This window comes from Tetrahymena thermophila, assembly GCF_000189635.1.
Source record: "Tetrahymena thermophila SB210 genomic scaffold scf_8254552, whole genome shotgun sequence".
In the NCBI taxonomy this organism is placed as follows: Eukaryota; Ciliophora; class Oligohymenophorea; order Hymenostomatida; family Tetrahymenidae; genus Tetrahymena; species Tetrahymena thermophila.
In genome coordinates, this window is record NW_002476323.1 from 172,625 (window position 1) to 189,985 (window position 17,361).

At 22.8% G+C, this 17,361-nt stretch overlaps 2 protein-coding genes across 2 annotated transcripts; one reads left to right on the forward strand and one right to left on the reverse strand. All coding sequences in view use genetic code 6, as the record gives it.

Moving 5' to 3' along the window:
- Positions 1-1,153: 1,153 nt before the first annotated feature.
- Positions 1,154-3,314, forward strand: TTHERM_00794450 (hypothetical protein; the record flags this gene model as incomplete). The annotated part of the gene is made up of 6 exons (XM_001020964.3): positions 1,154-1,373; positions 1,504-1,619; positions 1,805-1,953; positions 2,095-2,243; positions 2,375-2,587; positions 2,719-3,314. Exons 1-6 carry the CDS (start codon positions 1,295-1,297, stop codon positions 3,312-3,314), a joined length of 1,302 nt encoding a protein of 433 aa, XP_001020964.3. The 5' UTR covers positions 1,154-1,294.
- A 492-nt stretch (positions 3,315-3,806) lies between these two features.
- On the reverse strand, positions 3,807-15,874 carry TTHERM_00794460 (bowman-birk serine protease inhibitor family protein; the record flags this gene model as incomplete). The annotated part of the gene is made up of 24 exons (XM_001020965.2): positions 3,807-7,681; positions 7,738-7,798; positions 8,140-8,228; positions 8,284-8,455; positions 8,509-8,621; positions 8,672-8,714; positions 8,767-8,846; positions 8,904-8,937; positions 8,992-9,138; positions 9,199-9,284; positions 9,337-9,458; positions 10,274-10,533; positions 10,630-10,679; positions 10,785-14,198; positions 14,248-14,311; positions 14,521-14,603; positions 14,656-14,842; positions 14,888-15,000; positions 15,048-15,090; positions 15,143-15,222; positions 15,274-15,307; positions 15,365-15,496; positions 15,552-15,634; positions 15,697-15,874. 24 exons carry the CDS (start codon positions 15,872-15,874, stop codon positions 3,807-3,809), a joined length of 9,543 nt encoding a protein of 3,180 aa, XP_001020965.2.
- Between the last annotated feature and the right edge of the window lie 1,487 nt (positions 15,875-17,361).

Consider the following 17,361-nt stretch of genomic DNA (forward strand, 5'->3'; position numbering starts at 1 on the left):
TTTCAATTAACCAATCATATATAACTCTATCAAAAAATAAAACTAAATTAAAATATATTTTACCAATGAAGTGGTAAAGCATAATTAGACCAACAATTGCTACACCAGCAAAGTTAATAAATGTATAAATTTCGTATTCCATTTGTTTTTATATAAAACTTAACTATTGTATGCTTTTCTTCTTTTTAATAAACTTTGTTTAATTCAAAAATATCTTTTGTAATATATTCAAAATTTATTGCAAATATCAATTAGATTTTTTAATTGTATTTTTGATACTGATATTTATTTCAAAAATATTATTCAAGAAGTGATGTGGACTTTAGGATCATATGTTTAATTATTTATTATTTTAGTGAATCTTGTTTGGAGGTTTCTAAATTTAAAATATTCAATCTAGCAAATCAAATTAATTTTATTATAAAACCTATTATTTAAAATATTAAAAAGATTTACTATGATTGAAAGTTTAAGATTTAATTAAAATTTATTCTACTAAATGTAAGAAATTTATTATTTAAGCAATTTTAGTAAAATGAACATTGGCATTTTCGTTATGAACTAAAATATTATATTTTTGATGGTTCTCAGTACGCATTGAAAATTGAATTAACTTTTTTAATTGTAATTTTAACGAAAGTCATATTGGAATTAGTACTGATGAATGTGCCACTTTATGAATAGTTAAATGTATATATGTATGTATTCTTTTTATCTAAATTTTTTATCAGAAAAATTTTTCTTAATAGATTGATAAAAAATAATAAAAGAATATTGATTGCTTGACATTCTAATCAAAATTCTCAAATTCTAAATAAAGGTAAATTATTGAGGTTTTTCTGCATAATATTACAAAATACAGGTTACCTTAGCAGTTTTTGATATTCTGATAGCTCAAAATGACATAAAGATTTAATTTTCATTCATTTAATAATGATAATTTTAGAAAAAAAATATTTGTTAAATATTGATATTAAGTGGCTGATAATGTTATAAATCTATCTTAATTTTTCTTTCTATTTTTTCAAACAGTTTGATAGTATTTATCCACACTATTTAAATGAATCCTATGATTAATTTTATGAAAAATTTTAAAGAAATTGAAATTTCACTGCGCTTACCTTTATGAGAGGTAATTAAGAAAAATTTGTCTGATTTAAAATAACTAGCTAACAAAAGAATTTAATTACATAATTAATAAATACAAATCTGTGAGAATACAATAAATTTTAAACAAAGGTAAAATATATCCTATCTTAAAAGCAAAACCAATAATAGGCAGCCACAAATATAAATGACAAATTATCAAATACTTTACGAATAAGAGAAAGATTTTAGAATTTAACTATAGGAAGAATATGATGAATACAAGAGTAAAAAATTTATTCAATTTCAAATAGAATTGATGGATTAACTATCTTTAAAGCATTAAATAGCCATAAAAACTTAAATAGATATTAAAATCTTTTACAGTGTAGCTCTAATTATTTTTTAATATATTAGCAAAGTCTTCAGAGATTGAGGAATATCTTGAAAAAGAAATCACTAATATGATGGAGTCTTTAGAAAAAAAAGATAAAGAAGTTAGCGACTTAAAATCTAAGCTATCTTAGAATAAGGTAATACTTGGAATTAACAATGATACATTTTTATTTATGAGATTGAATGAAGCTTTCCATAACAAATGCTATTTGAATTATTTTGAATGTTGCATTTCTTGTTATGGTTTAAGAAGGATTTTAGCCTAAAATTAATATTGAGAAAATATTTAGACTTTGAGATAATATATTTTGTTATAAAAAAGGCTGAATCTGATAAATTTATAAGGTAGCTTGAGCGTGAGGTGGATAATCTTAAATAAAAGTACGAATAATTATAGGAAAACCACAAAAAAGATAAAATAAAGCTAGTGCAGCTTGAAAATGAAGTTGAGTATTTAGAATCATAAAACAGGTAACTTAATAAAAACCTATATTTATATAAATTAATTTGATAGTCATTTTACATAAGGCGTTTTTTAATCGCCTTTTAAAATAGTAAAATTATGAAAAAATTCATATCAAATTAATTAAAGTTATTTTTTTAACCTGAAAGAGCTTTGGAAACTTTGAACAGTGACTTAGAATAGAAAATTGATTCAATATTGGAAGAATTAGCTTTGCTTTAAACAGAGCTTGAAGAAAATAAAAATAACCATCAACGTGACATCGAAAATATAGAAAGACTTAAGCAGTAAATTAGAGGTATTTTTTATAATATTTATTATCAGATTTGTGATATTTAATTAAAAATGTATTCATTTTGTATGTCTTTCTATTTTAAGCTTTTTAAAATTATAATTTTAGCATTTATTAAATAATATTTTGAAATATAGATACAGAAAGTGAATTGTTTGCCTAATAAATGAAGCATTAAATGCTAATTGATAATTAAGAGAATAATAAAAATCTTTCAAACTTCTCAAGCAGAAATATGCATTAATATTATAGTAATAACTCAAATGCATCAACATCATCAACGTCATCTCATAGTGCGTCTTAAAATACAATGTGCAATAATAAATAATAAGAACCAGCCACTAAAAATGGTAATTTTACAAATTAATTGCTTCTTGAATTAATTGAAATTTTAAAATTATTCATAGAAGAATATATTTTGACATATAAATATTAACTAAAATATTTGATCAGTTTTTAAACTAATATTTTATTTTAAAAGTTACTGAAGGCGAAGAAATTGAAAATCACTAATACAAATAAAGATAAATCAAAAGGGTTAGAACTTGTGCTTAGAATTAAACCTATTCATTTAATTAGTAACAAGTTGAATAATTGTCTAAGATTTATATAAAGACTTTAAATGAGTCTAAATGTTAGTAATAAGTTGGTGGTAATGATAGTGATTAGCAAAAGAACTCAAATAATAATGTTAATAATTCCATTTCTGAAAAAGATTCATCCAGCAATAACAGTAGTGGAAAAAAAGATGAATCTGATATTTTCTAAGCAGATTAAAAAAATCAACAAAGAGGAAGAAAGCTAACTAGCTTTACTACTCTCAAGACAGAAAGATATAGCGAAGAAAAGAGAAGATTACAACATAAAATAATTAAAGATAAAATTAGTATGTATGATAATAATATTAGCAATCTGAAAATCACATAGCTTGGTTTCAGCAAAAGCTTAAATTTGATAACGAACTTAATTAATGATATGAATGATAAAATGGTCAAAATAAGAAATAAGAAAGCACAGCTAGGTACCCCTAGAAATCTTTCATCAGCCTAAAAGAAGATATAAATTTCCGTCAATTGATTTAATAATAACACAGAATAAAATTTCAAAGATCTGCACTTAAATTCTTCTGCTAAAGCCTACAAAAATAATAGAGAAGAAATAGGGAGATCAAAAAATTCCTTCTAAATAATAATAATTTTTTATCTGTTAGATAGAAACAATTCTAGAAATAATCTTTATTCTTATAAAACTAGAAAAATGAAAATACTTATCCTCCAATATCAAATAAATAATAAATTTAAATATATATATATATACTTCATAAATTTCATTCTCTTTTGAGAAGTATATTGAGATCTAAAATAATTAATAAAATTAATCACAACTATCTATCTATATATATTACATATATTTACTACTATGCATATTTATTATGTTCATATTTATATATTCTTATTTGTTATTATTAATCATTTATTTGTTAAATTTTTATTAAAATGATAATTTATTTTTTTATTTTAAAATATATTGAATTTAAACTAAATATAATGAATTTAATTACATTTAAATTCAATCCAAGAATTTTGAATGATTTATGTTTGTTCTTTGCTTTTTTAGTCTATTGAGCTTAGAATAACAAAATATTTGGTTTTATTCTGTTTCAGCATTGATTTCTCTATTTGTGTCTAAGTCTTGTTAAGAATTTAGTATAGTTAATTTGTAAATATTTACAGTTTTTTTCAGTTTTTATTATTTTCTTTTTAATACAAATATTTTTTTTTCTCTCTTTTCATCTTTTTCATTAATTTGTACCATCTATATTTAGGTTTCTTTAATATAAGAAGGTATCTTATGCGTTTTAAAAATAGCTAAATTCGGCATATTACTTTAATTATTTTCATTTATTAAATTTTAATTAGACATTATAGAGTCAAGTTGTTACTGTTTCTTACTTTCTTTATCTATTTTTAACTTTTATTTTATGATTTTAATCAAGCTAGGTAGTTCTTTTATTAGCTTTATTATTGCAAAAATCATAGGGATGAATAAAAGAAGTATACAGCAAATCATAATACCAGTACTTATCTTTGTAAGAATATCAATATTGCCTTAAGTCATATTATCTAAGTCCATATTGAATTTTATATAGTATACCAATGTAAAATATAAAACAAATATAGCTATCCATGCAAAATTTAACAGCAAGATTTGTATATTATTTAGAATCTGCTTAAAGGGTCTAATCCATATTATCAGTAAAAAATTCAGCACTTAAAAACCCAAACATAGCAAAACCTAAATTAAACTATTTTAGAATGGAACTATAATGCATAAAGGAATAACCATATTTTCAATGGCTATTTAAATGAATTTAAAATTTCTTGTGATAATTAAATTTTTAATGTAATCATCTATGTAACACTAAAAGAATATATCTGAAAGATCAGGATTTTACATTTAGAATTTAGGGTCATTTTTATTATCAAATTTGTCTTTGAATTCGAGTTTTAGCTCTTTTTATGTTAATGGAGATAATAAATTTTGACTACTCTTTTATTGATAATAGTTATTCACAAATCTAATGAAAAAAAAGAAGCTAGCTAAGAAATAAAATAATATTATTGTCAGAAAAATTCCCTTTACTGCAAGTATCACTAAAGAGTAATCCATACCTTTGTTAGCAAAAGAAAATATTTATAATGTTAGAGAGAAAGTTATGACAACTGCCAGCAATTCATGAACTTAAATGGTTATTATTGTAACAATTTTATTGTATACATTTTCAAAAGTGCTTGGCTATTTTTATGATTGTTTAGCATCATTACTTATAATTATTTATTTAATCGATGAGCTTTTAATGAGGGATGCTTATAAATTTTTTACTTGCTATTTCCTTTTCAAGTTAAGCATAATGGCAAATACAAAAAATAAGTTAGTTACAACTAAAACAATTAAAATTCCTCCAATATTTTCAATTATGCTTGTTTTTATTTTTTCTTATTGAAATTTGCTATTTTGTAATGTGCCTAAATACTATTCTTCTATCTCATTTAATAGACTTGGAAAAAAGTTAATACTATTAAGCAAATATAGAGGATTTGTACCACTAATAGATTTGCAAAATTGATAAAGGATATCAGGAATTGGTAAGTTTATAAGCATTAGGAAATTTATTTTTTAGATTGATAGAAATTACTACAAAAAGTTTGCATTAGGCTATACTATTGACATCGCAATTGAGCATCCAGCAGATGCCCCTATAGCTATATAAGATGCAGCTTAAGATGCCTAAGATATTTTTTATGTTGTGCTCTCTGAAAAGTCAGAAGGAACCTAGCTTCTTTCACACTTTTTACTACTTTCATTAAACTTATAGAATTCTTCACATTAATCGCACATTAAAGGATTTGATGAACTACACTTGATGCATTTTTCTATACATGGTTTACATAATAATGCTGATTAATTTAAATAATGATATGGTGAGCAAATGCAGCTTTTCTTTTAAGAGTCTAGAATAAATTATTTTTGCTAATCACATGTTAAGCATGAATTTGGATTTGAAGACTCACATGTCAAACAGTTTTTACTACATGATAATACACAATTAGATTTAGTACTGATCTCATTTTCTTTATATCCTTTCTTGCAAATACAATTACCTGATCCATCGACTTCTCTATTTTAGTCATCATAGCATACTAAACACCTTTAACTGGCTTTATCACACCTTTTACAATTCTTGTTTGTGCATGGTTAGCATTAAATTGTTCCATCATCATAGTAACCATCTAAACATTCACATTTTCCATTAATTAGCTATCTATTTGAATTATCTCCACATTTAGTACAAACATTAATTTAAGTATTTTGACATGTTTCACAAGAATAATGGCATTATGAACAAGAAGCTAAAATAGGATTATTTTCAAAATAATCTTACTTGCATACACATTTGTTGCTTTTGTTGTCTAATTTCCTTTAATTGCTTTCTTAGCATGAAAGACATTCATCATCTCTGATACCTGTACAAGTTTTACAAGTAATATGGCATATTACACAATTTCCTGAGCTATCTTAAATATAACCTTCTTTACATTTACAACTGCCATTTTTATCAAGTTCTCTATTTTATTTATCATCACAAGATAAGCACTAATTAGGATTACCTCCATTACAAGTAAAACAAGTCTTGTCACAAGATCCACAAATAGGATTATTATCAATATTATAATACCCTTGCTTACAATTACACATTTAACTATTCAAGACTCTATTATTTTAATTATCACAGCTTATGCAACTATTTTGATCAGATCCATTACATCTTAAACATGAATAATGACATTTTTAGCAGGATTTTTATTTTGGGCTATATTCAGTATACCCTTCTATACAATCACATGAAGTTCCATTTTTTTTCCTAAAATTACTTTCTACACATGAATTACAAGAATTAGAATCCCCACTTGAGCAAGTTTCACATGTTATATCACAAATATTACATATTTCTGTTCCAGCCTCATAATATCCTACATCACACTCACAAATATTTTTATTTAAAGTTCTAAAACTGTTTTTTTTGCAATCAAGACACTAATCTGATCTCATCCCATTACATGTCGAACAAGAATAGTGGCAATTTTATTTGCAAGAATCTGAGATAGGGTTATTTTCTATAAATCCATCTTTGCAGTTGCATTAATTACCTATTATAATTCTATTCTTATCTACATCACAAGTTTAACAATCAGTTTCAGAACTTCCTGTGCAAGTCTTACATTTAATATTACATTTGACACAATCTCCATTTGAATCTTAAAAAAATCCATCATTACATATGCAGGTATTACTCTTAGATAGAACCCTATTTTTACTCGAATCACATGAAGTGCATTAATTATCACCATTTCCATTGCAAGTTAAACAAGATGGATGGCATAATATTTTACATGATTCCGTTTTAGGACTATTTTCAATATATCCAGCCTTACAGAGGCATTAATTATTGTTAATTTCCCTATTTGTGTTATCCTAGCAGCTCAAGCAATCATTCTCACTTGAACCTTGGCAAGTTTTACACTACTTATTACATTCAGAGCAATTATTAGAAGCATCTTTGTAAAATCCATCTTTACACCTACAATAGCCATTATCTAGAATTCTATTTTTTGATTCATCACACTTTGTACATTAGTTCTCTAAATTACCACTGCAATTTTAGCATGTAGGGTGGCAACTATTATTACAAGATTAAGAGACATGATCATTACATGAAACACAACTATTTTAAATTTTATCTAAATAATAGTCCTTATCACAAACGCACTAACTATTACTCAGAACAAAATTTAAAGCTTTATTGCATGAACTACAGCCAAACTAATTAGAGCCCATGCATTCCTGACATTAGATACTGCAACTTATAGGTAAATAGTTTATTTCTATTATAATTATGGAGCTAAAAATAAAATATACTAATATCAAAATTAATTATTACTTTAAATATTAAACTAAACAGTACTTTAATCTTAGCAAAATAAAATTCCATCAATAGATTCCTTTTAAAATTGTTTAAATAATAATTTAATTTAAATTGTAGAATTTTATAAATTCATAAATAAAATATTATCAAATATATAAAATAAAACAATTATTTAAAAGAATTAATTTAATAATTTGAATATAATAACTAGGTATTTAAATAGTTTCTTTAACTTATTTCACTTAAAATATTTAGAAAAGCAAAAATACTGCCAAAACTTTTATGTATATTTTAATCATAATTTATTTGCTCATATAAATAAATATGCTTTATTTTTAACAAATGTTATTTTTATATCAAAAAAAAATAATTATTATTCATCTTTTTTTAAAAAATATTTAAAAAAATTAATTTTACTTAAACTAAAGAAAAATCTTTCGGAGTACACTTTTTACTTTAAGTCTAGGTATCTGGCTAAATTTTGTTGCTGTTCAGTATTTAAAATGCTTTATTTATTGAATAAATTTTTCTAAAAATCGATTTTAATATTATTAAGCTTACATTTTATATTACTTGGTGTCAAGCAAAACAACATATTACCGTAAGATTTAAAGCTCTAGCAACTTTATGTTTAAACTACTAAAGGACTTTACTTCTAAAAGTCTCCTTTAAAAGTATATATTTCAAATTATTTAATATAGCACTTCACGTACAAATATCTGTCTGAACCAATCTTTATAACAAATAATAAATATAATATTTTTATTAAAAGATAATGTAATTTACCATGAACGAAAATAGATATCTATTAGCTGAAATTGAACCTTACACTGGAATTCCAACATTTTTTTGTTAATTATAAATAAATGGTGGGCTTTTTGGAAGGCTTCTATCCCATTCTAATTTAAACATATTTAATAAATACTTTATAATCAATTTATTTGTTTACAATATAGGACTTTGTCACATAATCCAAATACAATAGAGCTATTCTATTAGAAATTTTTTTATTATAATTCATATAAATTTAATAGTAAAAATTACTTCAATATAACTAACTGAGTATACTTATTTATCGCATCCATTAAATTAGGCACTGTAAGATGTATCTTAAAAATCTTTCACTTATGAAATGCAAAAAAACTTGATTTTATTTATTTATTTATTTTAAAATTACTTACTTAAAATAGTCCCTTTTACATCCCCTATTATTATCTTTTTTTATAATTTATAAAAATTATTTTTATATTTTTAAAATATTGATATTACTTTAGTGTTATCTGCTCTATTAAGAGAAGTTATATCCTGTAAGGTAAATATATTTATATTATCAATATTAATCTTGTTGTTAATAGCTTAAGCTTTAAATAATTTTTATGAACTCGGAGATTTTATTAATACTGCGAAGACCCCTTACTTTAGAATTTTTAAAAATTATTTTTTTAAAAGATGCATGCATAGTTTAATACAAGTTACTTCATAATCCATATTTTCTAGGAATAGGCACTCTCCATCAATCTTTTAGGAATCTAATCTTTTTCCTTCTTCTGCTATTGAGTATACTAAAAAAAGACTAAAAACATGATTTTACAAAATCTTACAAAATCTAAATACAATTTAAATAGTTATCGTCTGATTTGAAACATGCTACAAAGTTTTATGAATTAACTACTAAAACTTTACCACTGCTAGGCAAACCATTTTCATATAATTAGCATTTAAGTATATTTAAAATGCTAAAAGTTATTAAAGAAAGTTTAAAAAACTATGATTTCATTTGATAAGTAATCTTTATAAATTATTAACCTTTTTTCCTTTTTTTAATTTTCTTTTATAAATAAAAAATTGATTATGGATATTTATTTATTGGTGTTTCTTTGATAGAATATTTTATAAAAGCTTGAATTCCTAAATATTAATTAAATTACACTCTTTACCAGCATAATATTCATTGGTATTAAATCATAATATTATGAACACAAAAGAAAAAACAAATTTAACAAATTTCAAATAAACTTAGAATCCCTTTTGATGAATATTAAAAAATACTATTCAATTGTAAAAATTAGCAAAAAATATTTTTTTTATACAAAACTTAAATGAATTAAAAATAAAAATTAAAATTATTAGTTAAATAATTTTATAATCAGATACTAAATTAATTAATTATTTGCAATTTCATATTTCATAATTTGAAAAAAATTAAACTCATCAAAATAAAAAACTCCAAATAGTTTAACCTTTAATAAATAAAAATATGATTTTTTAATTTATAATTTTTAATAATTACCACAAAAAAATTTATTCTATTTTAACTTTTTTAAATTAAAAAAAACTATTATAAATTAAATATTTAAATTGATAAAATTAAGTTAAGGAAATGTTTTAATTATTTAAAGATTATAAAGTTAATTAAAATTTGAAAATTACTAAAAGTAACAATTAATATGAAATTTGATACAAAATTATTTTAAACAATAAAATTTATTAAGCTCAAAAAAAAAAAAATCATTTATTATCAGTTTAAGTATTTAATAAAGTTTTAGCCTACTTAAATGTTTTTTGTGATTTAAATATTTAAGGGTCTTTTTAATTATCAGAAGTGATATTTTTAGCTTATAATATTTTATTTTTATGAATTTTGAATGCAGTCATTTAAATTACAGATTTACTTAGAGTTTAGCTTGGTTTATAGTAAACAATCGACTCTAACAAGCTCTTACTTTAATTAGGTAAAATATTCATATTAGATTCTTTTTAATCTAAAAGATCTTCTGATTCCTTATCTTGTTTTTTCATTTTTTACTTTATCTTTTATATTATTTTTGGAAATTACAGTACGAGACTTGCAATTATAAAGAATGGTATTATAAATATTTGAACTAAGCATAATACCATAATAATTACACTGATAATATTTAAATTTTATTAATCGTTAGTATTAAGGTTGTTTAAATCTATTTTATACTCTATTTAGTAAGCCAGTATTAGATAACAAATAAAAATTATAACCCAAATCAAATTTTACAGAAAAAGCTCAATATTATTTAGGTTTAACTTACTTGGTCTTCTTATTAAAACAAAAAGACTTAGAAGAGACTAGAAAATGAGGCATAGTATTATTTAGAAGAAGCAGTTTTAAAAAGGAGCAATTATACAAAGTGGGATAATTATCAATTCTACAAAATCATTTATAAATATAAAATTTCTTGTAAAAAATAGAAGTTTTATGTAATCTTAAAGGTAACTTTAAAAGATAATATCAGGTAACGCAAGATCTATTTCAGATTTTAATTTTTCTTAATCTTTTTTTGAGCTTGGATTTATTAAAATGCTATGATTCATTTCTATTAATGTCTTGTATGATGAAACTTCTTCTCTTTATTTTTAAAGGAAAAACTTATTGATGAAATGTGCATAGAATGAAAATGATCCAATTGAGTAAATGAATACAAAGCAAAAAAAGATCGATTTTAAAATAACCATGGCAATATCACTATCTATTGCATTATATGCATAGGATAATATTTGCAAAGTTATAGAAAAAACAAAAACTATGCTAAGAAATTCATGGATTTATAGAGTTAACAAACCTATTAATTTGTTTAGAAGCTTTATAAAAGTTCCTTGCTTATTTTACTGAATATAAGCATCGATAGGTAGGCATAAACCTTTATAGAGATTTTAGAACTCTATGTCTTTTTATCTCTACTTTTTAAATGCAATAATAGATATAAGCAGAAGTAATAGGTAGACAAATAAAACAGGTATCATTCCACCTGCATTATTAATTATGCTGGTCTTGATTTACTCTAATTTAAATTTACCGTCTTAAAGAGGTCCAGAATACTATTCTTCGTTTTCATTTAAGAAGTATGGGAAAATATTTATTTTGTTTAATAATGCTATTGGAGTTGTTCCACTTATAGATTTTAGAAATTAGTATAAAATTTAAGGAAAAGGAAAATTAATCAATAATAGAAAATTAATTTTTTAAAGCGTAAATAAGATTTTGAATATCATATTATTCTAAGAAACAAAGGACAATGCTATTGAGCTTGTAGTAGAAACTGCTATAGAAATGTATGAACTTATACCAGAGTATTTAGAAACATCTTAAACTTTGCTGTCTGGAATGCCAGAAGGAATCATATCTCGAGAGCACTTAGAAGTATTTTAATTAAAGCTAAAATATTGCTTGCATTGTAAACATGATTAAATTTTGTCAGGCATACAAGTTTCACAATTTTCAATACATTTTAATAGACAAACGTTTGAATAATTATTTTAATCTTCTTTGTAGCCACTTTTGCATTAACACATTCCTTGTTTGTCTAAATATCTATTTTACGAATCGAAACACCCTAAACATTCTTAAGTAGTCTTATCGCATATTTTGCATTTTGGATTACTACATATTTAACATTAGCTCACTCCGTTTTCATAGTAATTATCTATGCAACTACAGACATTATTGATCAAAAACCTTTGATATTTATTCTCGCAAGTTAAACATTAATTGCTCGATCCTCCAAAGCAAGTTTAGCAGCTGTAGTGGCATTTAACGCAATTTTAAGTGCTATCTTCATAATAGCCATCTTAACAGACACATTAACCCTTATTATTAAGTATCCTGTTTTAATTAGTATCACATTAACAACTTTATTGCTAATATTTGTACTCTACAAACCCTTTATTACAGACACACTAAGAATTAGATAAATGCCTAAAGTTACTTTAACTACAAGATAAACAATTAGATATTGTATTTCCTCCAATGCAAGATTCACATGTCAAATTACATGTATCACATTATGCTACTCCTTTATCGTAGTAACCTTAAATACAATTGCAAATTCCATTTTGAAGTTATCTTTTTTTTTAAATATCACACAAATTACATTAATTGTTACTTGGTCCATAACAAGTTAAACAAGAATAATGACATTATTAACACGAGCTAGTAATTGAAGTATTTTCTGTATAACCTGGACTGCATAAACATTTAGTTTAACTTATAACTCGATTATTACTAGCGTTACAAGTAAGACAGTCATTTTCTGATCCTCCACTACATGTTTAGCAAGTAACATGGCATGGTTTGCAGTTATATGAGTTATCTTCATAAAATCCATCCATACACTTGCAGCTATTATTTATATCAGGTTTTCTATATTTATTTGAATCACATGTTAAACACTATTAGGCTGATATTCCTTTACAAGTTAAACAAGTTAGATGACAAGACACACACTTTTATTAAGAGTTTTCTGTAAATTGAGCTACACAGTTACAAGTTTTATTAGAATTATCAAGCTCCCTATGGCCAGTATTTAAGTCACATGATTTACAAGAGTTTATTTTTTCATCTGTGCAGGTTAAGCAAGTAGGATGACAAGGTTTACATATTAATGTATGATCATCATAAAATCCATCCAAGCAAGAGCACAATTAGTCTTAAGTAAAAGTATATCTATTATTAATTGAAGTAATACTGCTATTACATGCTAAGCATTTCAGTTATCCACTTGAAATTTAGCATCCATTGCATTAAATCGGACAATTAATACAAGTATTACTTTTTGAGTCAAAATATTAATTATTATTACATTAAACGCACTATTATGTTATTTAACTATTCTCTTAGTAAGTTTTTGAGCAGTCACATGTTTTATTCGTAACATTTAATTCTCTATGATCAGTATTTAAGTCACAAGATTTACAAGAGTTTATTTTTTCATCTGTGCAGGTTAAGCAAGTAATATGACAAGGTTTGCAAGTTAATGTACCATCATCGTAAAATCTATCTTAGCAAGAGCACAATTAGTCTTAAGATAAAGTATATCTATTATCAGTTAATGTTATACTGCTATTACATGCTAAGCATTTCAGCTATCCACTTTAAATTTAGCATCCATTGCATTAAATAGGACAATTAATACAAGCTTTACTTGTTGAATCAAAATATTAATTTGCACTGCATTAAATACATTGTTTAGAGTTATTTTCATAATAGTTAGCTTAACAATCACAAGTTTGATTTGGAATATTTAGTAGCCTATGGTCATTAATTGAGTCGCAAGATTTACAAGAATTATTTTGATTATTTAAGCAAGTAAGGCAAGTCGCATCACAAGATTTGCAAATCAAAGTACCATCATCATAAAATCTATCCTAGCATGAACATAATTTGCTTTATGTGTAATCTAACCTCTTGCTAGATGGATCTATACTATTAGAGCATGCTAAACACTCTATCTATCCATTAGAAATTTAACATCCGTTACATTAAATAGGACAACTGATACATTAACCTTTTAATGTATCTAAATAATAATTATTTATACATACACAATCTCCACTAGCATTTAGCATGAAATTATTTGTTGTATCACATTCTTTACATTTATATGGTGGTCCAGTATCTTAACATGATGTACATCCTGGATTGCAAATTAAGGGTACGAAACTAATTTCTTTAATTATATTTGAACTTTATGTTTTTATTTAATAGAAATAACTTACTTTAAATAGAATATTAATTCTTATTACTTACATTATTACAATTGACTATAAAGTCTAAACTATCCTAATAAATAAATATATTTATTATTTTATGGTTATATTATTTTTACTGATTAATGTTTAAGAAAATAATTTAAAAATGTTTATTTTTTTAGTTATTTTTTAAAATTAACATTTTTAATTAATAATTTATTTTAGAATTTTGTTAATCGTTTAGTCATTTAAACTATAAAATCTATTTGACAAATAAAGAATAGCAAGATATTGATTTACTGAAAATATGCTAGAAATCATAGGAGCGCATTTGACAACTGATGTCAAAGTATCAGACTTAGTTAATTGTTTGTATCTATACACTAAATTAAATAAAATTGAAAAGTAAAATTGAAAAGAATAATTTAATATTACATTTTATATTAATAGTTGTTTTCCAGTATATCAAATTTTACTATTATCTAAAATAAGTAATTTAAGCTTAAGATGAAAGTGAAACTGAGGTGATAGAACTATCTACAGAAAATGCATTAGAGTTTAGTTAGTAGGCTTATATAGAATTAGAAATTATTCCTACCATAAATCTTCTATTTACTCCTATCTATAATCGATTTATAAAATTATTATATTTAAATAAAAATTTTACTCCAAATGAAAATAGAAAATTAATATCTCCATCTTTTAAGGCCACACCAAATGTAGTTTATGGTGAGAAAATTTTAGAAGTTCCAGATATACTAAATACCGTTTTATCCCAACCTAAAAGTAAATGTTTATAATTCAAACTTTTTCAAATTTAAACTTACTTATAAGAATATTTTTACAAAGCCCTACTATATTGTTATCCTACTATAAAATAATAAGAAGTTAGAATATTTAAAAATTATTAAACTAATTATACTAGAATATAACTCACAGAAAAAGTTTGATCAGTACAGCCATTAAGCTACCAATGAAATGTATTATCAAAAAAATCAATAACTTTTAATTAATTAATAATATCAAATATTTATTGATTAAAAATTGTAATACTTTCAATAGCTCCATCTTCATATCCCAAAATAACCTTAAATATATTTGATTAAATCATTTTTAAATAATTCTAATGAATAAATAATTTTACTTTTGTTCCTTCAGCAGTATTAACTGAGGTAACTTATTTAGAAAAAATATATTTGTTAGAAAAAGATAAAGGATTTTGTTTATAATCTAAATAGTAGAGCGCAGTTTAAGTAAGCATTACAAATGTGCCTTGCTATATTTATTTGAAAGGATATATAATATTAAAATATATCTTTCAAACAAATTACTAATTAGTCTATACTTGTAAGATTAGTGCAAATTGAATCTATTTAGTAGGCTTTAATGATTGTTGGATCACTTAAGGAATATACTTAGATTGTTTGATAAAAAGTATTTCTATAAAAAAGATTGTTTTTATATTTAATTGATTACTGCTTAAGTAATAAGTGTTATTAGGATAAGCATGGCTTGCTGCAAACATAGATGAATTAATAACTAAAATTTGAGTACTTAAATCAGAATCATCATATTTAACACTCTGCGCTACTATAACTGCTTTAAAAAGTGCTAATAAAGCAATATATATAAAAGATTATTATTGAATTATCATTATATAAGTAAGTATTCTTTGCTTAATTTTATATTTTTGCAAAGTTTTTGAATAATTACTTTTATTAATTTTTTTATCAAAACTTTACAGAATAATCCTAAATACAATTTGTATCTTAGAATGTAATATCAATTTTATTACTAATTAAATAATAGGAGAATTATATTGAAAAAATAATAAAATGTAACATAATTTTTATTTAGAGTCAAATTATTTTTAAGCATTTATTTTATGCTTACAAAATTAAACAAAAGCAAATACCATTTGATACTTATCAAAAATTGATAATAATTAGGTGGAATTTTTAAATTAAATTTTGTCTATTTTGAAAAATTTATTTTTGTATAGATTTTGGTGTAAACATTTTCAAAATAGGTTAAAATTAAATAGTATTTTTAACAAATAATAACATTTTTTGTGATATCATTTCAAAGAATTATTTTTAAGGCTGCAATAGATTATGTATTTAAAGATACTATTATTTTTTTGAAAATTAGTTGATTTAATTATGAATTTACTATCTTATTTATGGTAAAAATTGCATATAAATAAACATTTAGAGTGTATGGTAAAATATATAGTTAAGTCTTTATGATTATTTGATTCACGATTAAAGTAACACTTATATTTAAATTATATTAATGATTGAATTTTTATATAAATTTCTTTTATAATCTTTAAATAAGTAAAATTCTTATAACAAAGGTGTTTGCTTTTTAAAATAGCTATTATTAATATATTATTAATTGTAAAAAAGTTATTGATTCAATTTTTAGCTCAAATACATTTCATCACATTTATTGTTATTAACTTCAAAATTGAAGTTTTTTTCACTCTTTAATATATTTTCATGATATTTTAAATTGAAAAAATATTTTAAAAGGTTAAATAAATAATATTAGGGTACTCATTAGCTATAAAATGTCATTGAAAATAATATAATTAAAAGAGGATTCTTATTTTAAACTTCAAAAAATAGATAAAAGATTTAAAATTTAAGTAAAATCACATTACTTTATAAAAATATTAATGAAATTTTCTTTTTTTGTAGATAAAAATTTTAAATAAACTAAAAAAATAATTTTCCTTATAAAATAAACCATTATTTAAACATCATAAAAAAAAGTTCTTTGTAAAGATGATATAATTACAATATTTTTTTTATTCACCTTAGAAAAGATAATTAAATACTCTAAAGATATCAATTAAAATTAGTTTTTCCAATCTTTAAAAAAACTAAGATTAATTGATATATTTAAACATTATTCATTAGTAATAATTTTTTTTGATAATCTTAAATTTTTATTGATTTTTTTTATAATAAAAAATATTTTAATTCTTGGAAAGAGAAAAAGAATTTAAATTCTTTATATATATTAAATTTTAAACTTAATATTAATATTAATTTATATCATCCTATTTTAATATAAAGAAATATTGAAAGTTATTGAATAAAGAGATAAACTGGATATTATCATTATTTAATC